The sequence below is a fragment of the Schistocerca nitens genome, chromosome 3 (assembly GCF_023898315.1).
Source record: "Schistocerca nitens isolate TAMUIC-IGC-003100 chromosome 3, iqSchNite1.1, whole genome shotgun sequence".
Lineage (NCBI taxonomy): Eukaryota > Metazoa > Arthropoda > Insecta > Orthoptera > Acrididae > Schistocerca > Schistocerca nitens.
In genome coordinates, this window is record NC_064616.1 from 675663003 (window position 1) to 675689462 (window position 26460).

A 26460-nucleotide genomic window follows, 5' to 3' on the forward strand; every position below is an offset into this window, starting at 1 on the left:
TGTACGAACGGCTGTCATGAGCGGTTCCTCGTGCGACAAAGACGACTGACTTCAACCATGTTTTAAAAATACCTGCAGTGCGTTTTAGAATTTTGACAGTGTATTATAGTTTTCCTGCACAAAAAATGTCACATTGGTCCATTCCCTTGCGTGTTTACCCGTGTATTGTTGTCCGGCGAGTTACAGTTTTGTCTCTTTCCAAATGATACAAAGCATTCAGTGTTTCGATGATGCACTGATGCGTGGATTGTGCATTTTGTTAAGGCCAGAGGTGGTTATGTGTTATTTGGAGGGTGACCTCCTACCGCGAGTCTCATTCACTTAGTATCGTTAGCGTGAACATGAGCCAGAATATTTCTTTCAACATTTTCTGTGCTCTGCTGTTGTCCTTTCCTGTGTACTTCCGTGATGAATATCCTGTGTACTCTCCCATCGTCCAAGATAACAAGATTCGTAGTGCAGCGCGCATTATTTCCAATATTAATGTACAGTTAGGCATATTATCGCAACTGGTCTCGCCCGCTAAACCAGTCGATCTTAATCTCATAGAAAATGACTTGGGCCATTTCAAACATCGGCTGAAACTTTGCGGTTACCATCCTGGCAATATGGTAGCTCGACAGGATGCAATCATAAATGAGTGGCTTCAGCTGGGTATGGCATATCTAAAGAGACCTGTGGACGCTCTTCCTCGCCGAAGTGAAGGCTAAGGCAGTGTTACACGATATTAGCGTGATGTCCCTCGATGAAGAGTAATTTTTTGTCTTATTTAAACGTTTGTGCTTATTTGTACGTTTTGTGTTGTATACTATCGTTTCTTTTCATGTGCAAAATGTAACAAATACCAGGCATTTATAACATATCATCCCATTATAACGCGATACTACGAAATCGCTAAGGCACTTTGTAAGCTTTGTTGCTTGGTTTCTTTTTGTCCTTGCAAGTCGGGCTGGTCGCGTGTCACAGAAAACCCCTTTAAGCGTCAGATGCATCTAAGTGCACATTAGGTGCTCCAGTGGGCGTTTATCATTGGACGTTGACCGTATACGTCTTCTGAGTGATCTAGGGTGGTCCACTGTACCAATATAAATTATTGGTACTGTTGTTTTCTTATTCAGTGGAGTTTTCTGACGTCCTATGGCTTTGATATTACCTTTCCTATGCAACCTCTTGATTCGCTATAATATCTACGTGAAAGTACGAGCATGGAAACATCTGAACATGGAGGAGTTTCTCTACTTTTAACGTGGAGAGCATCTTCTGTCTATACGTCGTAACAAACCGAAAGAGTCGTTTGCTCTCAAGAATATTCTAATTTTATAAGGCTAGCACATATATGTTTATCCTAAAAATTACCCTGGTAATTTACATAGTGACTTAGAATATTTTTTTGTAGTCCCGTACATGCGATCCCTACGTACATACACCGCTGGTTGCAGAGCACTACTTCGTAACTTCTGTAAGTTAATGACACGACTGGGACATTAAATCCGACATAACATTGGTGCCCTGCTGAATAATGAATGCTTTTGACGTTCCGTAATTAAGTACCTATTCCGTCTCCATCTCGTGTACCACAAGCTGAGCTGGGATAGTTATCATCGTTAAACGGCGGGAGAAATGATCTATAATAATCAGAACGTGACAGTTACACACTAGTGTTTGGGCAAATGGACCATAATCATCCTGCTCTGTCATCTGGAATGACCGACTGGCTTCCGGCAGGCTAAGCATCATTGCTTGTAGACGACTAAGTTCCGCTCGTTTTGCACATGGTGCACAGTTTCTGACATATTGCGCTGCATCTGGTTTACAGTGCTTCCTACGCAGTCAGCAGCTGCTCTACGGTGTGCGGCTCATCAAGCGACGTAATCAGATAGTGACGACCGACAGGCTTTTCTCTGCACCTCCATAGGGAAGCCTTATGTTGCCTGCTTCCACTCCTTTTCCTGCACAGGAATCCTGTTCACTTTCACTTTTCCTTTTTTTTTTTTTTCATTGAAATGCCGTGACACTCTAACGCTTCTATTTTACGGCTGTGTATTGCCTCATAATCCATTTGATGCACCTTTCGAGACAAATAGCCATTTGGATGCAGCATGTTGGTAACCACTCTAAAACCCACCTGAAAAGTTATTTACAAGTAATTGTCCTATAGCTGTTTTCCGTGTCTTCCTGTTGATATTGAGAACCGACCAACACCTTTTTTGATCTGTTTTATAAGTCTCCGTCATAAAAAACTCTGTTTACCGAATCACTTTTTTTATTTCACCGAAGTGAGAATTACATTAATAAAGTGGTTTGCTTCGTGTTAGACTAAATTAATAAAACAAACAAAGTAAGTATGTTTCTTTGCCGGCCGGAGTGGCCGTGCGGTTCTAGACGCCACAGTCTGGGGCCGACGGACCGCTACGGTTGCAGGTTCGAATCCTGCCTCGGGCATGGATGTGGGTGATGTCCTTAGGTTAGTTAGGTTTAATTAGTTCTAAGTTCTAGGCGACTGAAGACCTCAGAAGTTAAGTCGCATAGAGCTCAGAGCCATATGTTTCTTTGCAAAAAGATACAGATTTTTGTTTATTGTATATCGTTTTAATGTAGCCCTTGAAATAATATTTCTGATTTACAACACATGGAAATATGGACACTGCGGTAGATATTGTTATTCTTGAAGAACGTCGCGATCAAATATGTTCAGAGCCACCGTGTCGTGTATGTTATAGACTGACGGAGGAACAAGGGGTATCTTCTCATTTCTGAAACCAATGGGCACTCTGATCATATTCTACAACTCATGAACTTAGACCCACTTCACATTTACAAACAACAAGCGAATACGTGTTGCGTCCTACTATGTCAAAATATTTGCAGACATGACAGAGTGTCTACTTGAATATCCGTCCCAACAAAAAAATAGACCTTCACGGAGACACTGACATAACTTACAAAATAAGGAGAACCAGGATGATAACTATTCTGAACTCTGAAGTCATTCCTAGCCAAAGCCAGCCAGAGATAAGTTCAGCTGAAATTTGTACAAAGGAGCTAATGGTGTTCAGAAAGGATACAGTAAATAAAGTTCGCGGTAGAGTGTTTATTGGTGTCAGAAGTAACTAGGTAGTTCCTCTGAGACAGTACGGGTAGAAATTAAACTCGACAACCGGAATAAATTAATAACTGGTTCCTTTTTCCGACATCTCGACTCAGATGATACAGTTCCAAACAGTTCAAAGAAAACTTGACACTTATTTCAAATAGGTATCCTACTTATACAGATATTATAGTTCATGGCGACTTCGATCTACCCTTGACATTTTGGCAAAATACATGTTTAAAGTCAATGATAGGCACAAAACGTCGTCCGAATTCGTTCTGAAAGCTATCTCTAAAAATTATTTTGAACAATTTGTTCAGGAGCCCAGTCAAAACGTAAATGGTTGCGAAAACATACTTAAACTCTTAGCAACAAATATACCTGAGCAAACAGGGAGCATCACGACGGGTACAGGAATTAGTTGCCACAAGCTCGTTATAGCAAGACGGAATACGGTAACGTCCAAATCAACCAAAGACGCAAGTTATATCTGTTTAAGAAACCCGATAAAAATTCGCTTGACATCTTCCTAAGAAAATGACTCAAACTATGTAAACGTAGAACATACGTGTCGTAAATTAAAACGAATAGTGTCGACAGCACTGAGAGATATATACGAGATAAATTAATGAGAGACAGAATGATTCCCCATGGTATACAAAACAGCTCAGAAGACTGTTACAGAAGCAACGAAACAAGCCTACCAAATTTAAAGGAGCGAAAAATCCTCAAGATTGTCGATGTTTTACTGAAGGTCGAAACTTAGCGCACACTTCAACGCGAGATGCTTCTAATGGTTTCCACAACGAATTTCAGTATCGAAATCTGGCAGCAAGTCATAAGAGATTCTACTCGTATACATACTTCATCAGCAACAAAACACAACCAACACCTTCAAGGAGCAATAGTATTGGTAAAGTTACTGTTGATAGTGCCGCTGAAGCAGCATTACTAAACACGATTTTCCGAAATTCTTTCATCATAGACGATGAAGTAAATATTCTGGAATTCGAATGAAGAACAACTGCCAATATCAGTAACTTAGAAGTGGATCTCCTAGTTGTATCGAAGGAGCTCAATGACTCACAAGGGAACCTCCCCATCGCACCCCCCTCAGATTTAGTTATAAATTGTCACAGTGGATAGGCCTTGAAAAACTGAACACAGATCAATCGAGAAAACAGGAAGAAGTTGTCTGGAACTATGAAAAAATAAGCAAAATATACAAATTGAGTAGCCCATGTGGAAGATATGCAACATAGAAGGACAATGTTGGCCGATGAGCGCCGTCGTCTCGTGGTTAGAGTGAGCAACTGCGGAGTGAAAGGTCCTTGCTTCGAGTCCTGCCTCGAGTGAAAATTTTACTTTCCTTTTTTTCGCAAAGTTATGATCTGACTGTTCATTCATTGACGTCTCTGTTCACTGTAACAAGTTTAGTGCCTGTGTTTTGCGACCGCACCGCAAAACCGTGCGATTAGTAGACGAAAGGACGTGCCTCTCCAATAGGAACCGAAAACATTTGATCGCAAGGTCATAGGTCAACCGATTCCTCCACAGGAAAACACGTCTGATATATTCTTTACGACACTGGTGACGGCATGTGCGTCACATGACAGGAATATGTTGTCGACCCACCTAACTTGCACACTTGGCGAATGGGTAAAAAGATTCTTCTACCTTACCCGATTTAGGTTTTCTTGTGGATGTGATAATCACTCCCAAAAAAAGTGATGAAAACATAAGAATTTGTCACATAAACTGCATCAAATGAATGCAACAGTTTCACAGTCGCACAGTTTTCCCTGTGCTCTGTCAATACATATGTTTTTTACGTTTTCAAATGTTTCCGTGCGTAGACCGTCAAATCCAGTATATGTCCAAGCAAATCTGAACATGTCCTGGAATTTTGGAGAGCGAAGTTGATTATGTGTGAGTGCCTGAACTTTGATAATTATCTGAAAATAAAAAATTAAACTTTTCACTCGAGAGATGATTTGAACCCAGGACCTGTCGTTTTGCCGCTGCTCACTCTGACCACGGGACCACGGCGCTCGTAAGCTAACACGCTCCTTGATGTTGCCTAGCTTGCGCATGGACTAATCAGTTTGTATATTTTGCTTATTTTTTTCGTAGTTCCACACAACTTCTTCCTGTTTTCTCGATTGATCTGTGTACAGTTTTTCAAGGTCTATCCCTGTGCCAACTTATAACTAAATCTGAGGGGGGGTGCGATGGGGAGGTTCCCTTGTCAGTAATATCAAGGCGTCTAGTCCAGACTGCATATCAGCTAGGTTCCTTTCAGAGTATGCCGATACGATAGCTGCCTACTTAGCAACTATACGCAAATACTCGCTCGACGGAAGACAGGTACCTAAAGACTGGAAAGTAGCGCAAGTCACACCAGTATCCGAACAGGATATAGGAGTGATCCTCTGAATTTACAGACCCATATCACTCACATCGATCTGCAGTAGGATTTCGGAACCAATAATGTGTTCGACAAATACGAATTACTTCGAAGAAAACGATTTATTGGCAAATAGGCAACCCGGAATCAGAAAATATCGTTCTTGTGAAACAGAACTAGTTCTTTAATCACACGAAGTAGTGAGTGCTACCGACAGGGGGTACCAAACTGATCCCATACTTTTGATTTCCAGAAGACTTTTGACATCGTCTCTCACAAGCGACTTACAATCAAATTGCGTGCCTGCGGAGTATCGTGTCATTTGAGCGGCTGGATGTGGGGTTTCCAGTTAGAAAGGTCACAGGTCGTAGTAACCGACGGATAGCCATCCTGCTAAACAAAAATGATATCCGGCGCTCCCCAAGGAAGTATTACTGGTCTTGTGCTGTTCCTGATCTACATAAACGATGTAGGAGACAATCTAAGCTGCTCTCTTAGATTGTTTTCAGCTGATGCTGCCATTTACCGTCTCGTTAAGTCATCAAATGATCAAAAACATTTGCTAAATGATTTAGACAAATCTGTGCCGTGCGAAAAGTGGGAGTTGACTCTAAATAATAACAAGTTTGAAGTCATCCAAATGAGTACTAAACAGATTCCACTAAATTTCCGTAACACAATAAATCTCGCAAATATAAAGTCTGTGAATTCAACTAAATACTTAATGATTTTAATTACGAAGAACTTTAATTGGGAAGATCACATACATAATATCGTGGGGAAAGAAAACCCAAGTCTGCATTTTATTGACAGAACACTTAGGTTATGTAACATTTCTACTAAAGAGACTGCCTACGCTACGCTTGTCCGTCGTCTTCTCGATTATTGCCACACGGTGTGGGATCCGCCTCAGACAGAATTGACGGAAGATGTCGAAAAAGTTCAAAGAAGGACAGCTAGTTTTGTGTAACCGCGAAACAGAGGAGAGAATTCCATGGATATGATACGGGAATTGATGTGGCAATCATTAAGACAAAGGATTTCAGTCACTAACTTTATCCTACGAATGTGAAAATAACTTTTAAGCGCCACCTACATCGGGAGAAATAAACATTGTGATATAATAAGAGAAATAAGACCTCCCAAGGAAAGATATGTGTTCGTTTCTCCCGTACGCTGTTAGAGAGTGGGCCGGCCGAAGTGGCCGCGCGGTTCTGGCGCTGCAGTCTGGAACCGCGAGACCGCTACGGTCGCAGGTTCGAATCCTGCTTCGGGCATGGATGTGTGTGATGTCCTTAGGTTAGTTAGGTTTAACTAGTTCTAAGTTCTAGGGGACTAATGACCTCAGCAGTTCAGTCCCATAGTGCTCAGAGCCATTTTGTTAGAGAGTGTAACGGTAGAGAAATAACTTGACGGTGGTTCGCTGAACCCTATGCAAGGCACTTAATTGTGAATTGCAAAGTAGTGGTGTGGATGCAGATGCGTACTGCAGAGTGTTGTGTAGAAAAACCACGCCACGCTTAAGTTGGTATATTTCTTGTTTTTCATATATGGTGTAATTGCCATCATTTTATATGAGCGTTATTCATAATTATGTTTTAGCTCCTTACTCCATTTATCGAAACGGCAATAACACAGAGTAGTTTGTTATTTTGTACTTCGACCCTACCACAGCTCGACTGTCAGCAGTGTCGTGTTTCTGAAGATGTGACTACGTGGGTTGCTCAACTGCACGAGAAATTCCGACCGAGGCGAAGATTGTCAGCAGGAACAGTCTTCCTACTGTTAGAGTTGTTCAGATATTGTAACATTGTTAAAAAAATTGTCAATCCTGGGAACTCCCATTTACTTCTGATATTCTCGTGTTATTTTTATCGAATATTCTAAATAGTAAAAGTGACCTCTTCTTTGAATCTCTAGGAATGTCATTATCTTTCACGGTCTGTATTATTTGCCAAGTGGCTGTCTCTCACTAGTTACGTGGTACAGAACTCGTCGTAGGAAGGGAATATAGTTTTGTAGGTGTCGTTCTAAAATATGGAAACTCTGCGAGAAATGGGTCCTCGAAGACAAAGGCTGATGCTAGCCGAAATCAGGTGGTTGCACTGTTGTATTTGACCACGAATGGTACCAGTGCAATGTCCTCAATAAGTTGCAAGTGGCAGTCGTCGTCAGAACAGTGTTCTGTGTAGTTGTAAGAGCATTATGTCGGAACCAAATGAATTCGAACGTAGGTAAATTGTTGGTGTTCGTATGGTGGATAGTTCCGTAACCAAGGTAGGCGAAGTGTTATGGTGTTTGCAGAGGCACCGTAATGAAGATTTACACCACATGCGAGTGACACTGTGGACGTAAGTGTACGTTGAGTGATCGTGACAGACCGTCATTGAAGAGTGTTGTGACGAAAAATAAGAGGACGACGGCTGTAAGAGACACTGCAGAAGTGAACGTCGCATTCGCGAATACTGTCAGCACTAAAACTACACGAAGTCTGCGCCACAAGCAGGAGTTGTAGGGCGAGCTGGAATTCGAAAACTACTTACCACAGATACAAATGACTTAACAGGGTAACGAGGATCCAAAAGTGATAAAACCTGTACTGTTGAGCAACGGAAGTATGCCATTTGGTCGGGTGAGTCTTGTTTCACACTGTTTGAAACTTCTGGTCGCGTTAATGACCCAAGAGTGAAACATGGCAGGGTTTCGGTGCTGATTTGGGGAACCATATCGTGACAGTTCATGGGCCCCATTGTTACTCTGCAAGATCGCATTACTGCCAACGTTTATGTGTCCATTCTGGCTGATCAGGTCCATCCCACGGGACAATGTTTGTTCTCCAGCGCTGATGCTATGTTCCAAGACTACAGTGACGCTGTTCATACAGCTTGCATCATTTTGGTTGTTTGAGCACGAGGATGAATTTTCGCATCTGCTCTGGCATCACAGTCACCAGGTTCAATGTAATTAAGCCTTTGTTCTCTGCACTGGACAGAAGAGTGCGTGATCACTATCCACTTCACTCATCGTTACCTGAACTTGCCACTATTTTGCAGGAAAAATGGTATAAGATTCCCTTGGAAAACAAACAGGACTTGTATTTATCCATTCCGAGACGACTGGAAGCCATTTTGAATTCCAAAGGTTTCACTACACCGCATTAGGCATAGTAATGTGTTGTGTTTTTGGCCTTTGCATATTTTTGTCCACCTCCTGTAGCTCCCAGTTCAGACATCACTAAAAAAAATAGTAGATTTTCTCAATTTGTGACATGGTTGCGAATAGAAAGTGTTGTGTACATAGTTCCGTGTAGTCAGTGCATACACAACTTTCCCACTAGAGCGCGCCCCGCTAAGCACAACAGCGCAGGCGCAGCACTCGTCCGTCTCCGCACTACGAGATGGCGCTGCCTTAGAGACGGACCAAATTCTGCTTCCGCCGATCCGCATATTAATATGTAACGCAGCCAATGAGATTTCTGCTAACGTAGAACCTTTTCTCCTCACAGATCACACTCGTGCATTGATACCTGAACGCGCGAGGCATTATAACGAGTGTACGGACCTCCAATTAGTCAGTCTGCATTTGTCTGCACCAGTCTGTACCAGTCTGCATTTGTCTGTACCAGTCTATAGTCAAGTTTCAGTCTGCGCCTAATAAGATTACCCTATTCCTGTATATAGCCATGAAGATAAATGTATAGACACTTTGTCCAGTATCAGAGATATGTGAGAATAAGATTAACGTACCAACACCAAAGGAACTTCAGATTGTCAATTGTAAACAGCACCCAGAATCAAGTTACATAATGTCTATGCTTTTTATTATTTTAATAAATGTGTGTGAAAATTAATAAAGTTCCGTCTAAAGTTGGTCACCGTCAATCTGCTACTCTAAGCGTGCAAGTGGTATTTCTATCGTCTGACCTAACGGCAGAAGATAAACACGCCACGATAAGACCACGAGACATATTGCTGACACTCGCCTACTTCGTTACAGCGACAAGTCAAATAATCTGATGGTGTGTGTACCAAAGGTCTTACAGTACGCACACCACAGAAAGTGATCCGGAAAGTGAAGACTATTTTTTTTTATTTCCGTCTATGATCATAAACTCGTTAGGTCCTCAGACTGCCGGTCTCGGTCAGCAATGACCATCGTCAGATCTGCAGCAAAACATGGCAAAAATACAAATACAACTAGTGGATTGTCTACAACTTAAAACATAAAATAGGCCATAATGGAAAGTACTAGTGACATACATGTAAAAATCATGCACTTTAAAACGACGAGACATACCTATTTTAAAAGCATGTCCCAACATAATGGAGCCACAGTGGCATCGTCAAAAGATAAACATAAAATCAGTTTAGCATCGTTGTACATATGTAAAGTATGGTATATACTAGGTCACAATGTCGCCGGAGTCATCTTGTTAACAGCACTACCGTTCACAACAAACTGCTGTATAGTGGCCACAAAATGTTTTTGACGTAAGCTCGATAGATGTCGTTACTGCAGGCATACATACATTCTTCAATTATGTGCTTGTACGATATGGAATAAAAATGTATATCGTACTTTTATCTAAAATTTTCCACAAGAACGCCGGCCGAAGTGGCCGAGCGGTTCTAGGCGCTACAGTCTGGAACCGCGCGACCGCTACGGTCGCAGGTTCGAATCCTGCCTCGGGCATGGATGTGTGTGATGTCGTTAGGTTAGTTAGGTTTAAGTAGTTCTGAGTTCTAGGGGACTGATGACCACGGCAGTTAAGTCCCATAGTGCTCAGAGACATTTGAACCATCCACAAGAACGTATCAAAATTACTGTCACTTAACTATTTCCTATTTAACAATCTAACTTTAGACATGGTTTTAATTTATTGCTTTTTATTACTGTAGTGACTTATACACCTAGTAAGCCCACTAGAGACTTTACCGATTGTATTCTTCTTTTTATTCCACATAGTACAATTATATCACTGAAATTTATTCTAAAACAGTATACATTATTGTATCATTTTTCGGAGCAGAAGTAAACGACCTGAAGAATCTTCAGTAGGGAAATCGCAAGAAACCTCTGCGTTAATACTGCTGCAGATTTGTAGGCTGAATAATCAATTTTTCATAATCGTCAAACCTGGGCTGGGCTGTGATGGAATTCATTCCTTTCTAGGTTATTTCTACAATTATTATTTACGATAGAAGTCCCAAATGGGTGGCTAATAGTAGAAGTTGCTGCCATGCTGCGAGTGAATTACTAGGTTACCCACAATTCTTCAGCCGGATGTGACGCTCCTTGATAGTCAACATACCCTCGCATCTAGTTTTGAAAATTAACAGCACATCAACGTGTATGATGAATGTTTGTCAGCAACTATTGTAGAGGGCGTAATAGGTAATGACTTTTCGAGATAGAAGAATGTGTCAGTAATGGAAAAAATAAAAAGAAAGAAAAAGAAAAAACACCAAATAATCTGATATTTTCTGAACAAAAAGTCTGGACGTTCAATTGCAGAGAACATGTGTCTGTTATGTTCATGCAGTGAACTATTCTGCAATGACATCGAATTCATGTTTTGATGGTGTCTCTGCCATAGCCAGAAAAATCTGACGCTGTGCCTTTAGTCTGGTTGTTGCGTGTGTAGTAAATATATCGGTCATGAAGGGGAGATAATTTACAATGAACTAGCAGTCCTGCCTAATACCGCTTCTTTATCAGCATACAAAAGTTCTTACCTGAGGATCTACTCTCTGACCGTGGTAGCATCCGGTGGTGACCCTGATATCGGTGTTTACGCCGAAATGAGCGGCATAAACTGGGATAATGGGAAGCGCACAGTCAAGTAACAGTTAATGGCATAATTATACACTAAACTTTTAGAAGCATATCTGAATTTAAGGGAGCCTTATTATAGCATGGGACGACATCAATCGACAGTTCTGGATCACTCGACAGTCAGTGAGTCCTCCGTCCGTAGAACAAACAAGTAATGAGAGAGAAACAATTGAACATGAAGTAATAGATTACCCAGTCCTTAGATAGGTCTCACTAGTTGAAAGTGAAAAATTTTCCCGAACAACGTACATGTGGTATAGTGGTTAACCATGGCTGATGCAAGATAAGTACACAGGGGACGGTGAGCGCAGCAGTCTTTATCCAACTAGCACTGATGCGTGTGTGGCGCAGACGGCTCACAGCACAAGCTGCGTGCTCGCAAAAATATAGCATGTAACGTAGGCATATTCAATTGGCTCTGAGCACTATGCGACTTAAATTCTGAGGTCATCAGTCGGCCTAGAACATAGAACTAATTAAACCTAACTAACCTAAGGACATCACACACATCCATGCCCGAGGCAGGATACGAACCTGCGACCGGAGCGGTCGCTCGGGTCCAGACTGTAGCGCCTAGAACCGTACGGCCACTCCGGCAGGCGTAGGCATGTACTTGAACTAGCAGCGAGAGCGGAATTCTATCGTTGTGAATTTAAATACGATTTATTCCACAGAAATGAAAGCTAGTTGATGTTAATTAAAGATACAATGGAAGATCTTGCGTCTGAATGGGTTCCATCTAGAAGCTGCATCCAAATGAACTCTATGTAAAACTGCGTCCGAATAAGCTCCAAAAAAATGGTTCAAATGGCTCTGAGCACTATGGAACTTAACTTCTAAGGTCATCAGTCCCCTAGAACTTAGAAATACTTAAACCTAACTAACCTAAGGACGTCACACACATTCATGCCCGAGGCAGGATTCGAACCTTCGGCCGTATCGGTCCCGCGGTTCCAGACTGTAGCGCCTAGAACCGCTCGGCCACCCCGGCCGGCAATAGGCTCCAACTAAAAGCTGTATCCAACTGGCGTCCACCAAAAACCCTCAACCGCGTGGGACCGGAGTGTGTGGTGCGGCGAGCCTATTAAAAAAAAGTTGTTTCTGTGGCCAACAACCTAACTAGGGCAGAGAAGCCTCCCTGGTGCTTGGGTTGGACATCCTGTGGGGGATCAGGAGAACGACTCCAAGCAGATAAACGCTTCCTTTCACTCTGGCGTGTCCCTGGCTGCGATTTGAATGCAACGGCTGCGTCTTTGCTGATTTACACCATCTTGCAGCTTTCTTAAATTAATCGCTCAGTGGATACTAAAATTAATGCGCCCCAACATCCGACTGTCCTGCATGTAGGCAAAAATATTTATGAGTCCGGTAGGTCAAGGAAAATTGATAATATAATATTAGATTGCCTATTAAGTTTTCTGACTCGTTAAATATTAACACAATTGGTCTCTGATTATCGTCACTCTATTTGCAGTGTGGCATTCAGTATGAATACATGATCGAAAATGTTATTTTTCAGTTAAGTATTCTTTCTTCGTGAGAGACTGGATGAGACAGCAGCTTAGGTGTCTCCACGTTTGCCAGATACATTGCGGAAAAGTCTCAGCTTTACATGGGTAGTGCTCTGCAGGACTGCATTTGTGGCCGTGGTTTCTGTCGTGAAATTTTCGTGCTTTTAAGTATACAGTGTTAATTCAGCACGAGTGTAGTGTTTCTTTTACGGTACTGATGAAAGGAGAGAGTGAATCGCAGTGACATCACATATCGCTCTGTTCTCGAACAGAAAAACTGGACCAGCGATGTAAAGTCCGCATAAGACGGCGGATCAATGTCGGAAGTCACATGCTTTTATTCTAGTAGATGTTGTGAAAAGATCTGCGATTGAACCTGGAGTATTGTCGTGTGAGTTGATCTTGCAACGTTACCTTAATGTGTATTGTCATTCTTGTCTACGGTGGTGGATTATTTGATACTAAGTCAACGCAAATACGATCAGAAGTTCCGTAAGAAACTTTACGTTCATTTCTCAAATGAGATATATAGAGTATTTCACTTACGGCCCAAGAGTTGTGTCTGGCGTGGCGAGGGAACCAAAAGGGGGCAGGCAGGCTCTGATTGCCTGTGACTACCTGGCATATTCGTCGTAGTATGGCAGCTGACGTAACGGGTTTATACGACTGAAGTGTTATCAGTGACCGACGAAATCTTCCCACCATTTACCTCTCCAGACTGGTGTTTCTGTAGCATGTGCTCCAAGAGCTTTGCACGAACTCTCATAAATTCAGATACTGTCGCTTGATGTCAGAATATTTCCTACCAACAAAACCACCGTGTCACAAGCAGTGTGAGCACTTGTATTGCCCTACATGAAATATCAGCAAGTTTTTTTTTGTTAAATGTTACTAATCTGATTAATGTTACTCATCTGAACGAAGGTTCCAGGATATTGTTCACACGTCTATTAGAAGTTATGGTTTGGTAGAAAAAAATTTATCGCGTTGCACTAATCGCGTACTACATTTCCGTATTCACAACACACAGAGTATCTCGACGTAACTAGTGAGGATTTTCATAACTTCAACGTTGATGTTTCTGCGAGCCGCGCCGGGTAGCCGCGAGGTCTAAGGCGCCTTCCACTGTTCGAGTGGCTGCCCCTGTAGGAGGTTCGAGTCCTCCCTCGGGCATGGGTGTGTATGTTTTCCTTAGCGTAAGTTAGTTTAAGTTAGATGAAGTAGTGTGTATGCCTAGGGACCGATGACTTCAGCAGTTTGGTCCCATAGGAACTTACCACCACCAATGTTTCTGCACTCTCACGCACCGCGATAAATACAGACCTGTTTCATAAGAGAAAAAGAGCATTTCAGTATCAACCAATACGCCTAGGCGGCAACAGCCAGTTGCAGTGCTGACTACGAGCAATAGTATCTTAATTGACCATTCGATGCACTATCGTTACTTTGTATGGTTTCAGTCTGTGTTTGAGTTGAGCTCTATAAGTAGACTGCACTGCCATACCAATCTCAAGTGGTAAGTGGTGCAGTTATTTTCCTAGGTTTCCTTAAATTATCCATTTCGGTTGGACGCGAAACGCCACCTGCTACAGTGATGTACACGTAAGAACGATGAAGCGCTGTTCAACGTAACAGGGGCAGTGTATCACGTGACGCTGCAACCAATAGCGTCATTCGGCCACGTCTGTCTGTAGCGTACCCTTCGGGAGGATGTATAATTTTTACCATTGATTTTCATCTTAGTTTAGGTATGGCGAGAGTACTTACTAACTGGAGTGTTCTGTAAGAGAGGCATAAAGCATATACGATGAGTATTACATTACGAAGTGACAGCGAGAGTTTTCCGGACAAGCAATTTTTTATAAGGAGAGCCAGAAGCAGAAAAAAGGCCCGATGTGGTGCTCACCCCAAAATTGACAGTTACCAGGCTAAATAATGGTTGGTACGTGAGGCGTGGGTTGGAGACAGAGCTCGCTGGTTACGCCATAAAGAACACTTCCTGATAAAAAATGCGACGCACGTACAAGAGGAGAAGATAGCGAAATGAAACATTACGGTGAATGCAAAATTAAGTCAAATTTACAAAGAAGTCGGCCGTATGAGCCCACTTAGGAGTACGATGTTACACCTCCTATGATCTTGATGCATGCACTGATTCCCGTGGGAAGGGTGTCATAAAGTTCTTGTATCCTATTCTGAGACATGGTGACCTACAATTGTTGTAATTGCTACTTGATATCCTGGGAATTGGCAATGGGACGAGCCGGCCGGTGTGGCCGAGCGGTTCTAGGCGCTTCAGTCTGGAACCGCGCGACCGCTACGGTTCGAATCCTGCCTCGGGCATGGATGTGTGTGATGTCCTTAGGTTAGTTAGGTTTAAGTAGTTCTAAGTTCTAGGGGACTGATGACCTCAGATGTTGTCCCATAGTGCTCAGAGCCATTTAACCATTTTGAGCAATGGGACGGATTTGACGTCTGAGCTGATCCCACAATCGTTTCATCAAGGACAGATCCGAAGATGTTGTTGGGCAGGAGAATACATCAAGATCACTCATATAGTTCCTGTAGACACATGAAATTTGTGATGAGCATTGCCCTGTTGAAAAATGGCACCATGATACTTTTGCATTAGAGGTAACACTGGAGGGCTCAGAATGTCCGTGGTGCACCATCGTACCATCAGAGTTCCCTCACCACTAGCTGTCATCTCAAGTCATACCTGATGGCTTCCCATACCACAACATAACACCCCTGTTCATCTCCAAAACATGGTCGCCGCCATATTCGCCGACGATGGTCATCTGGAGTAGTACAGAAACACGATCCATCACTGAACATAATGCGACAACATTAATCAATAGTACATGTTTCCCGGTCACGGCACAGCTGTTGAGGTAGCTGTTTGTGTTGTGGTGTTAGTGGCTGCCTGCGCCGTGGGCGGTAATTCCCTAGTCCGCCTGCTGCTAGTTTCCAGCGGATGGTGCGGGATGCCAGAGAATGTTGTAAGGAGTCCATTACATGTTCTCGGATGGCAGATGCAGATATGAAGGAGTCGTGATGTGCTTGGTGCACGATAGGGCGATCCTCGCATGTGATGGCCAGACGTGGTCGACCGGAATCTTGATGGTCGACCGGAACCTTGAGGAGAGCTATGATAAGCTCATATACCCAGTTGGGCCAGTGTCATATCCGAAGGCCACAAAAATCTGGATATTGTACCATTCTATCACCCGGCCAAATGGAGATCCACATTGAGGCTCCTTCACAGCTCTGCTAGGCGCTGATTACGCTGTCTCATATTAGCACGCGGTATCTCCATGTCTTCCACAGTGATCACCCACATTTGACTCCATTCACAGCTCATGTATACCCTAATTTGCCTGGTATCAACACTAAATCCGAACACCACTAATGTATTATGGTGGTTACTCTACTTTCCACCGAGAATTGCAACTCTAATTACTTTCATATTTGCTTAAAATATGATACCGACATCCTACCCTGACCTCTGGGTGCCTCACTTTTGTTTGTCAGGCAGAGCATATTCCAGCCCTTTCCTGTATACAGAAAGCATCCCGCACTCGCTTTGTTACTCGTACTCTACTAAAGGCTCTGAAGAAACGTCCCTCCGCTTTTTTGGCTCCCGCGCTACCCTGGGCGCAGCACTTGCGTCGTATCTGAAACACCCTGTGTATGCTGCAAAAAGATGTAGAATGTAGACGACGTGTACCCTTCCAACGCCATTATGTCTTTTCTGAACTTTAGAACTGGTCTCATGAATTGACGGGAATAATCGTTTTCCTCTGTACAACACAAAATGCAAGCTAGAGTATTTCAGCATGTTTCAAAAAGATTCAGCCGATTTCATAAGACTATATCTTCCAACTACACCAGCACAGAAACTTGGGGTGAATTCTAACTTACGCGTCGAATCTAGACGTTTGGCTTGGCACCAGTTGTAGGTTGCGCTTCGTATGGATGCCGGTAAGTGTCTACCTGGGGCAGATATTTCGCCTGCTCCTATACTCAGATGTGCAGTCTGTGTTAATGATATAATTTCACACCTGTATCAATTATCATGCAAAATTTCTTTGTATTTTATCTGGTAGAACATAAATGAACCTACTGACGATGGTGAAACGTCACCAAAACATGTTTGGCTGTTGAACAAGAAGAATTTATTTTAGAAGAAGCCAGAATCATGTTTCCATAATTGGAGATAGAGAATTTTCTGAAAGTGTGAAATTTTGGAAACATGCCGAAAAATTCATTTTTCGAGAGGCTGGACACAACCGCACTAGCACCTTACAATTAACAGCATTTCTTAACAATGTGCTGCCTCAGAGATAAGTTAGACGTAAGGCTCATGTAGATCTCGTATTGGAACATTGGTGTCCAAGGTTGCCGTATCTGACAGTATGTGATTTTTTTGTGAGTGTTTGTGAAAGACTACGTCTGAGAGCCTACCCTTGAATAAACTTTTTCTCCAAACCATTGTGCTTCTATGCCTAAGTTAAAATTAACCCACGGTTTTTTTTAATTCAGGTAAATGACACACACTGCTGAAATCGAATGAGTCTTTTTGAAACACCGTGTGAATAAAAAAGTGCAATAAAATATTACATACATTACATTAAAAAACAGTAAAATATTAATTTGGTTAGACAGTTTATTTAAGTTCAGTTTAAAAGGATGTAACAGATAACTGTTGTTTTTTATGCTCTGAGGCTGGCTGTATAAGTGAGGCCAAAAAGCCAGAAAAAAGAATCTGCTGATTTTGGGGTTCGCGTACCTTAGGCAGGTAGTGTACGCCCTCGGACGGGATGTGAAAGCCTGAACCGAGCGTCTTGACGACGATGCGTGCCGACTGCAGTCCCTCCCTGTAACAAACACAAACAGATAAGCACACTTCATTACACATGTATTTCTTGATAGTATTACATCACCCTGTGCTCACGAATTATGCGAAATGATAACAGAAACAATAGTGGCAGTCAGTTACATTGCACTGAACCGTGATAAGATCATTTCAGATCCAGGAGTGGCGAAGGAAAATTTAACGTTTGGCGTTCCTCTGACGACGACGTCATAAGAGCCTAACCACAAGCTCGGATACGATGAAGATGGGAGAGAAGACCAGCCGTATTCTTTCGAAGGTACCATTCTCTGAATTAACCGCAGTCCATTTAGGTAAACCGCAGGGAACCTAAATCTAAATAGCAGGGCACGAATCTAGATAGCAGCTCCCTCCGACTATGAGTCTTATGTTTTAAGTACTGTGTCCCTGAGAAAACTGTATTGTTAAATTACACATCGAATTACCTCTGAATGATGGCTGGTGAAGCGGTACAATCTGTGCAATAGAACACTTTTCAGTTCGCGTGTTGCTGCCAGATTATGGGTTTAGGCCACACTTTATCACGGGGATCAACAAAGTCACATTTCGAGCACAAATTGAAGATGGAAACTTTCACATTTGTATATGACGTTCTGTGTTTGTATCTGAAATAAATTTCATAGTAAACTCAGTTACAATTAAATTTTAATTGTAGGATTGTTTTAATTACTTGTAGTCATCTTGGTACATCGGAGATTGTATCTAACTGCCGGATTTAAGTATTATCCTCGGTAGAACCAGAGCTTTTTCTCGACGGGAGATCTCTACAAGCTCCATTTAGTCTCTTACGTAAAACGGGTTCAAGGGTTGGAAAGCTAACATTAACGGTTGGGATGGCGGTGTGCTAACCACGTGAATCGCCATTATTGCAGCACGATGAAGCTTTAAGCAGAGAATGGACTAACAGACGTTCGGCAGCTGAAGGTTATACCAGAACAGTGATAGCACACAGTGATAGCACACAGATGAGTTTCGTTAATAGTGCCTCACACAACACTGTATACAAAGGAAATTAATGGAAAAACGAAGGTGTAACTAGTTCAGATCGTGTTTCCGGGCTTCTCTTATTTCAAAAAGGATCGATGGCTTCATTATTTTCTTCATTGCCTTCTACTTTTTTATTCATCCTGAACGTTTGGTTTTTCTGGAGGTACTACTATTGTTTCTGTACCCCAAGATTCCCTTTAGCTGCACTATTATTTTCATATATGTCTAGGAGCGAAAAATCAGGAGTGGAGAAGCGAAACCAGTTGCGTATTTCTGTAAACGTACTTGGGAAATCATCTACCATTAATGCATTAGGCATAACGCCACTATAATGTGCTAGTTACATAATTGTACACATTAAATATCGTATTAAATTTTTAAACTAACAGACCGCAGTAAATAGTGAAAAATATTTTTTGAAACGTGATTGACAGAAAGCTGAAATGGGCTTCATGCGACCGTTCATAAAACACGTTGTGCTTTCTTCGTACCGTTTCATCTGCGCGGAACGATATATTTCTCTGTTCTGCTTAGAAATATCAGTACGTCGATTCAAAGCGGTCCTACAGCTTTCCCAGAATGTAGTATCCCTTTAGCATGCGGTCTTACTAATACTCACCTATCGTAATAAACTGAGACAATAAAACAATTTTCAGTCATTAATTTAGATGTAAAATCAACTGATTTCCATTATTCCACACATTTCACGATTGTCTGGCAATATTTGTCTAGATTTCTTACGAAATTTTTACAGCACGAGTAGTTGGAAATTCGAAGAATTAACACTATCTGCTATGACCAGTGGCTTACGTAAGTGAAAGTTTGTGTTGAAGCCTTAGTGGATGCACACAGTGCTCTAAATAAGCGCAATTCTGAGGTGCCCTTGTGTTCCTCTGATCTTCGGCAACCTAAACAAGTTATTGTATTTTTCCTTGCCAAGAGTAGGTAAATTGAGACTTAGGCCAACCTGACATTCTTCCAGATTCAGCTAACTTGAAATTTGGGGCTAAATATTAATTACTCTTGGTATGGACATGTGGATCACACAGTGCTTTTAGATTCATAAATGTGCTCTCTCCACTCTCTCCATGTTCTTTTTAACTTATTGGATCCATGGCGAATTCTTTAATTTTCTTATATATGTCATAGTTTTGTTTATAACCCTCATTGTTGGGAGACTTTCAACATGTCCATAAAATTTCAGCCTTCGTTTTCTAACGGTCTGCTCCCAGGATTGATAGTTTCTCCGTTACATAATGGGATTTCAGTCTTTATCAGTCCCTCATTCATAGGGGCTTAGAATGTTGCTCATAACCCATTGTTTCTACTTCAGGATGTTATCCAGATCTGCTTTTCTGTTTAGAGTTAAACTTTCCCTTGTATACAGAGCTTCAGGTTTGATCACGGTGTTATAGTGTCTAACAGAGATTTGTAAATCAGCTTTTTCAGGGCGTTCTTTGGGTGACTTCTGTCGGTCTGCTGTGGTGTCAATGTCCGCTAGATCTGCTTAATCGCCTGCGAAAGCTAAGCAAGCTATCTGAATGACATCTTTAGTCCGGCCAAGTTTAGTAGGCATCCTGAAATTTTGTTTCTTTAGTTCTTCTTTCCAATTGCTTAATGACTTTATTCAGAATGAGACTGAAGAGGAGTGGTGACAGACCATCACCTTGGCGAACACTGGTTTTAATTGCAAAACACTCTCATACTTCTCCCACACTTTTACATTGGACTTTTTATCCATGAGCATTTGCTTCATGAGATTTATTGTCTTTGGAATTACTCCTTGCCCTTCTGAATTATTGTCAAAAAGATACTTTCGGTCAACCCAATCATATGCCTTCAAAGTCAACTAAAGTGCCGATGACTGGGATATTTTCGATGGCCTTATATTTCACTATTATTCTTAGGTTGAAATTTGTTCTGCACACGAGCGTCCTGCTAGAAAGCCCTCTTGGTACTCACTCATCTTATGTTCAAGATATGCTTGTGTCGTTAGAAGTAAATACGTCGTGGATTTGAGGCACTTGAGCTGAAGGAGAGAGATCCATTCTTAGTTATTTATGTCTGTTACGTCATTTTCTGGAATGGTTGTTTGAGTGCGCACTTCTAATCTTCTGGCAGTTCTTCTGTTTGCCAAATATCCGTGATGATTTGTCTAACTTCTTCTAATGCCTTTCTCCCTATGTGCTTCAATAATTCCACGCGATGATGTCGTCTTCCCAAGATGTCTGTCGATTTTAAACCTAAGGATACGTTTTTAGATTGCATCTTTGGTGAGTGTTTGAAACACTGGGTATACCAGTACTTGTATATGGTTTCCCTAGGAAGTCGTAGAAGTAGTTCTGGACAGTTGAATAGCTGAGAGAAGTATCGTGCTGACTCCCTACAGTTGTCTTCATATGTCGGAGAGATTTTATCATCCTACTTTTTGAAGCATTGGTTCTGTGGTGTGTGTCCACGGATGTATCTTCTGAAGGTCTTGTAAAAGTCACGTGTGTTGTGTTTTCTGATGTTCTTTTCAACAGATCCAGTGGTTCTATCATGTGCCTCCTCTTTGTCTGATTAACATTGCCACCTGCTCTCTGATCTGTGTCTGGAATGCTTGCTTTCGTTCTTCCAGAGCTTCTTCACATGTTGAATCCCAGCACGGATGGAATGTGTTCTTTTTCCTGGAGATTAGCGTTTTGGCATTCTGAATGACCTTGGTTAGAAATAACTGCCTTATGTTTTTCAGATTCCTCTTTTGTACCGTAGATTCTTGGAATCCTTTTTCTGTCAGCTCTCTGAAGGTTTGTTTTCTTATGGTGTGCTTATTTTGCAGTAAATTTAACTTTGATCCACAAGATAGCGAATCGTGTCGTTGTTTGCACCTCTGTGAAGTTAAACATGATGAACGTCTTTCTGCGAATTGTATGTAATGTTTAGGTGATCTAGTTCATATCCACCAAGCTACTATCTGGGTGACCTTCAAGTCTCGCTTTCAGGGATGTTTCCGCAGATTCAGATTATTTTGTTGACACAATGCAATGAGTCTGGTCCCATTCTTGTTGGTGAATTTATGTACTTGGTAACACTTTTTTAGGTGTTCTTTTCCTCTGACAGTTTTTGCATCGAAATCGCGTAATTAAATTCTTATATCTTCATCAGGAATTTTTGACTTTACCTGCTCAAGTTTATTCCAAAATTGTTCAACCTTTCAGGATCTTTCCTGTTATTGATGTTTGTCGGAGCATGTGCAGTTGTGGGGTGGCATCTATTCCGACTCGCTTGTTCATTTTGCTGTTGAAGATGCGGGAGTAGCCGTAATCTGTAGTGGTCGCGTATGTGAAGCGTGTTTTCTGAATAACTAATAGCTACATCTCTTTGATATAGTTTTCAAAAGTGGTAGTGTATATTGACTGGTTGAATTAGGATGTTTACACTGACGGTTCAAATGTATATAGGATTCTTTCTTGGTAGTTTCCCTGAGAACCCAGATTTTCTCTGTGATCGTGACACCCACGTTCCCCAGAATCCGAACGCGTGGTTGCCGTTCACTGTTGGGCAGACGTTACCGCGGTGGATAAAGTTGTTTTTGTTCCCTCGAATCATGATTGCTTGTAATGAAGATGTTGTCCAGAGTTTCGATTGAGGGTTCGTTTTATTTAAAATTTATTAACTAGTATTTGGTGGTAGCCATTTAGTCAGGGAAATGGGACATGACATAACTGTTATTCAATAGCACGTATAAAACATGGACATTTTGAACTACGCTGATACAATTTATACTTCGTGATGCACTTTGTACAACTGAAACGGAAGAGAATATTACAATGACAATGAGGAATAAATTACTGGGGTCTTAGGACCAGAGTTTATAAGTTCTTGGAACACGAAATATGCAACCTTGCGGTCTCAGTCAACAGATGCCTACCATGCGGCCGCTTGCTCCAAGTCAAACGCAAAGTAGATTTTTCTGAGGATGTTGACTCTGACACTAAGTTCACAGTACCTAGATACATTCTCATATAATAATAATAATAAAATAATAATAATAATAATAGTAACAATTCGCGACAACAGGGTGATAACAATAATAATAATAAAAACTACAATAGCCGGCTGGAGTGGCCGTGCGGATCTAGGCGCTAAAGTCTGGAACTGAGCGACCGCTACGGCCGCAGGTTCGAATCCTGCCTCGGGCATGGATGTGTGTGATGTCTTTAGGTTAGTTAGGTTTAATTAGTTCTAAGTTCTAGGCGACAGATGACCTTAGAAGGTAAGTCGCATAGTGCTCAGAGCCATTTGAACCAATAACTACAATAACTTTGTAAGATCGGTAAGATGTTGTGGCAGTTATGAACAAGAAGTAGACATGAAAAACAGGTGAGACAGAATGAAACCAGAGTACAAATAAAAGGAGTGGCAGGATGGAATGATTTTTTCTGAAAAGGAAGACCAAAGAGTTAAGGAAGAGGAAAGGTAGAAAACATTGATATGAGAAGAATTAAGGATTTCTTCCTCTATTTCCTTGCTACCAATGCTACTCATGCCATTTTATGATAAACTGTATTAATGACAGCTGAAAAGCATTCAGCTTCTTCTTAAATGCAAGAAGTCCTCGATATTGCTCTGATGTTCCAACACCGAGTTTAATTACGTTTATCCACCAACCCTTTCGTTTCACAGCCTTTACTAGGTAGACAACTGGAGTACACATTATCATCGACTTCACGTGCGTCATATCTTTGGTGGCGCGAGGATACAATGAGAGGTCGATGACGTGGAAATACCCCGTGTTAGCGCAGAATTATGTGTGACTAATGATTTATTGACGCTGTGTACAGCACAAAAATCCGACTGGTTGTTGGGGAAGTACAGTGGACTTAAAGATGTTCAGTAGAAAAAAACTAGTGTTTATGATAAAAATAAATGCGACATTAGACTACACTGAAATGCACTGCCGGAAAGAAAATGCAACAGCCTCCATGACAAGGTCACTTCTTTGGCAAGTGATGTGACAGGTGGAGCATCATTATAGGAGTATATGATAACAAACAAAGCTCACATGTTGTAGTAAAGGGTGTCCAAACAGTTACATCAATACAAAATGCACCAGCATCTGTCAGTAACTCAGGTCAGTATCCTCACATGCAAACGATCATTAAAGGTGCCGAATTGCATCCTGTGAGGGATTGCTCCAAGTATCTTGCACCGTTTATTGCATTTCAGAAGTGGTTCTTACAGACCCTGGAGGAAGAGTAAATTTCCACTTCACCATGTCCCATACGTGTTAAGCTGGCTAGCGACCTGGTGATCTTGAGGGTCAGGGCAATTGTTATACAGCACGGAGAGCACATTGCATCGCAGCAGCCGTATGTTGCCGTCCACTCTCCTTTTGAAAAAGCACACCATCTTCCTGTCGAAGAAATAGCAGTAGCCAGAGCTAACGGGCTGTAGAATGTAGCAGGCAATTGCTACATTACACTGCAGAAACACCAGATCTACTCTCATCACTTAAAACAACAGGGCGCTGTTCCACTCTCCGCTCAACTCTTTCACGGTTTCACAACACCAGTGTTTGGCAGCGTGGTCAGACGCACACATGATCTTAATCCCTCTGCTATCAGACGGTTCCCAATGGTACCTGATGACACAGTAGGTGCATCATCTGCCCAGATTTCGTTCCTGGATGATATTCGGTCTTCCACCACTATTGCCACAATACGTCGATCTTAACTTGCATCTGTGCTACATAGACGTCCAGAACCTGGTCTGCAGGTGTGGGAATATTCCACAGACCAGTGTTGAAATTAGCGACGCACCAACGAGACACTGTTCCCAACATGTGCAGCAATCCCCCCACACTTTCATCCAACATTCTGCAGGCAAAGTTTGTGATCCCGTACAAATTGCTGAAGCTGTCCGATAGGAGCACGTACTCGTTGGAGATGCATTCTTGTACCCTAGAATGAATGTTGCAAACAATGTTCATCTCGAAGTCCAGCAAAGTTATTGCCAGCAGAGTCAAAACAGGAGGTACACAAACAGGCCTCCTGTCATCGGATCCCCTATGATCATGACAAATGAATCACTAACTCTCTAACCCCTCAGTCTGCACAGAACACAGTCCCTGACAGTATTGCGTTTTTTTTTTTTTCTGGCAGTGTACATTATACGTAGGGATTCATAAAGTAAGTTACACATGTCGTCCTACGCTAAGACTATAGCGGAACAAGAGTGGCACATTCTTAGAAGAGAGTACAAGTCGCAGGTTTCCTGCGGACACAGTTCTGCTGCGGTACGGATAAAAAAATATATTACAGTGTATGATCCAATGGTCAAGTACGCGGAACAGTACGATTCTTAAGGGGCAAAATATATAAACCCCAAACACATTCACCAAGAAATTCTGGTTGTATACGGATCAGATGCAATTTCGTGTCCAGCCCTTGCGAAATGGTGCCAACAATTTTCCCAAAGCTGCACAGAGGCGGGTGACGGTGATCGGAATGTCCAGATATTGTACATGCGGTTTCCATCTTTTCCGAACGTTGAAAGAAAATCTGGCTGAAAAGAGATCTTCCAGCGTTGAGGACGTTTGAACACCGGTTCTCGAATAGATCCATGACCAAGGAGAGGGTATCTACTGTCGCGAAAAGTGAACGACTGGTAGTACACTCCGACTGTTATTTGCCGAGACTTGTTGAATATGTTCAAAAATAGCTTGGGTTTTGTAGGTATAAGTTACATGTTCGTGTCAGAGGATTGTAAAGCTTTTCTGTCTGTTGACTTCTACAGTGAAGTGCCAAACAAACTGCTTTAGGCAAGCGTATTCAAATAGAGAGATATGTAAACAGGCAGAATACGGGGCTGTGGTCGGCAACGCCTAGATAAGACAACAAATGTCTGGGTCTGGTGCAGTTGTTAGATCGGTTACTGCTGCTATAATAGCTGGTTATCAAGATTTAAGTGTGTTTGAACGTGGTGTTATAGTCGGCGCACGAACGATGGCACACAGCTTGTCAAAATGTGTGTGAAGTTTTGTGGGACTTAACTGCTAAGGTTATCAGTCCCTATGCTTACACACTACTTAACCTAAATTATCCTAAGGACAAACACACACAGGCCGGGCGGAGCGGCCAAGCGGTTAAAGGCGCTACAGTCTGGAACCACGCGACTGCTACGGTCGCAGGTGCGAATCCTGCCTCGGGCATGGATGTGTGTGATGTCCTTAGGTTAGTTAGGTTTAAGTTGTTCTAAGTTCTAGGGGACTAATGACCTTAGAAGTTAAGTCCCATAGTGCTCAGAGCCATTTGAACCAAACACACACACCCACGCCCGAGGGAGGACTCGAACCTCCGCCGGGACCAGCCGCACAGTCCTTGACTGCAGCGCCTAAGACCGCTCGGCTAATCCCGCGCGGCACACAGTATGTCCGAGGCAGCGATGAAGTGGGGATTTTCCTGAACGACCATTTCACGAGTGTACCGTGAATATCAGGAATACGGTAAAACATCAAATCTACGACACTGCTGCGGCCGGAAGAAGATCCTGCAAGAACGGGACCAACGACGATTGAAGAGAATCGTTCAACGTGTCAGAAGTGCCACCGTTCTGAAAATTGCTGCACATTTCAGTGTTGGGCATCAAAAAGTGTCGGCGTTCGAACCATCGGTATGGGCTTTCAGAACCAAAGGCCCACTCGCACGCCCTTGATGACTGCACGAGACAAAGTTGGACGCCTCGCCTG

At 42.2% G+C, this 26460-nt stretch overlaps 1 protein-coding gene across 1 annotated transcript in view; it reads right to left on the reverse strand.

The window, feature by feature from the left end:
• LOC126249709 (cadherin-like and PC-esterase domain-containing protein 1) overlaps window positions 1–26460 on the reverse strand; it is a 116408-nt gene that overhangs the window by 17088 nt on the left and 72860 nt on the right. The window contains exon 4 of the mRNA XM_049951389.1: window positions 17637–17724. Within this exon, the coding sequence (XP_049807346.1) occupies window positions 17637–17724 (88 nt within the window). The remainder of the gene's footprint in view (window positions 1–17636; window positions 17725–26460) is intronic.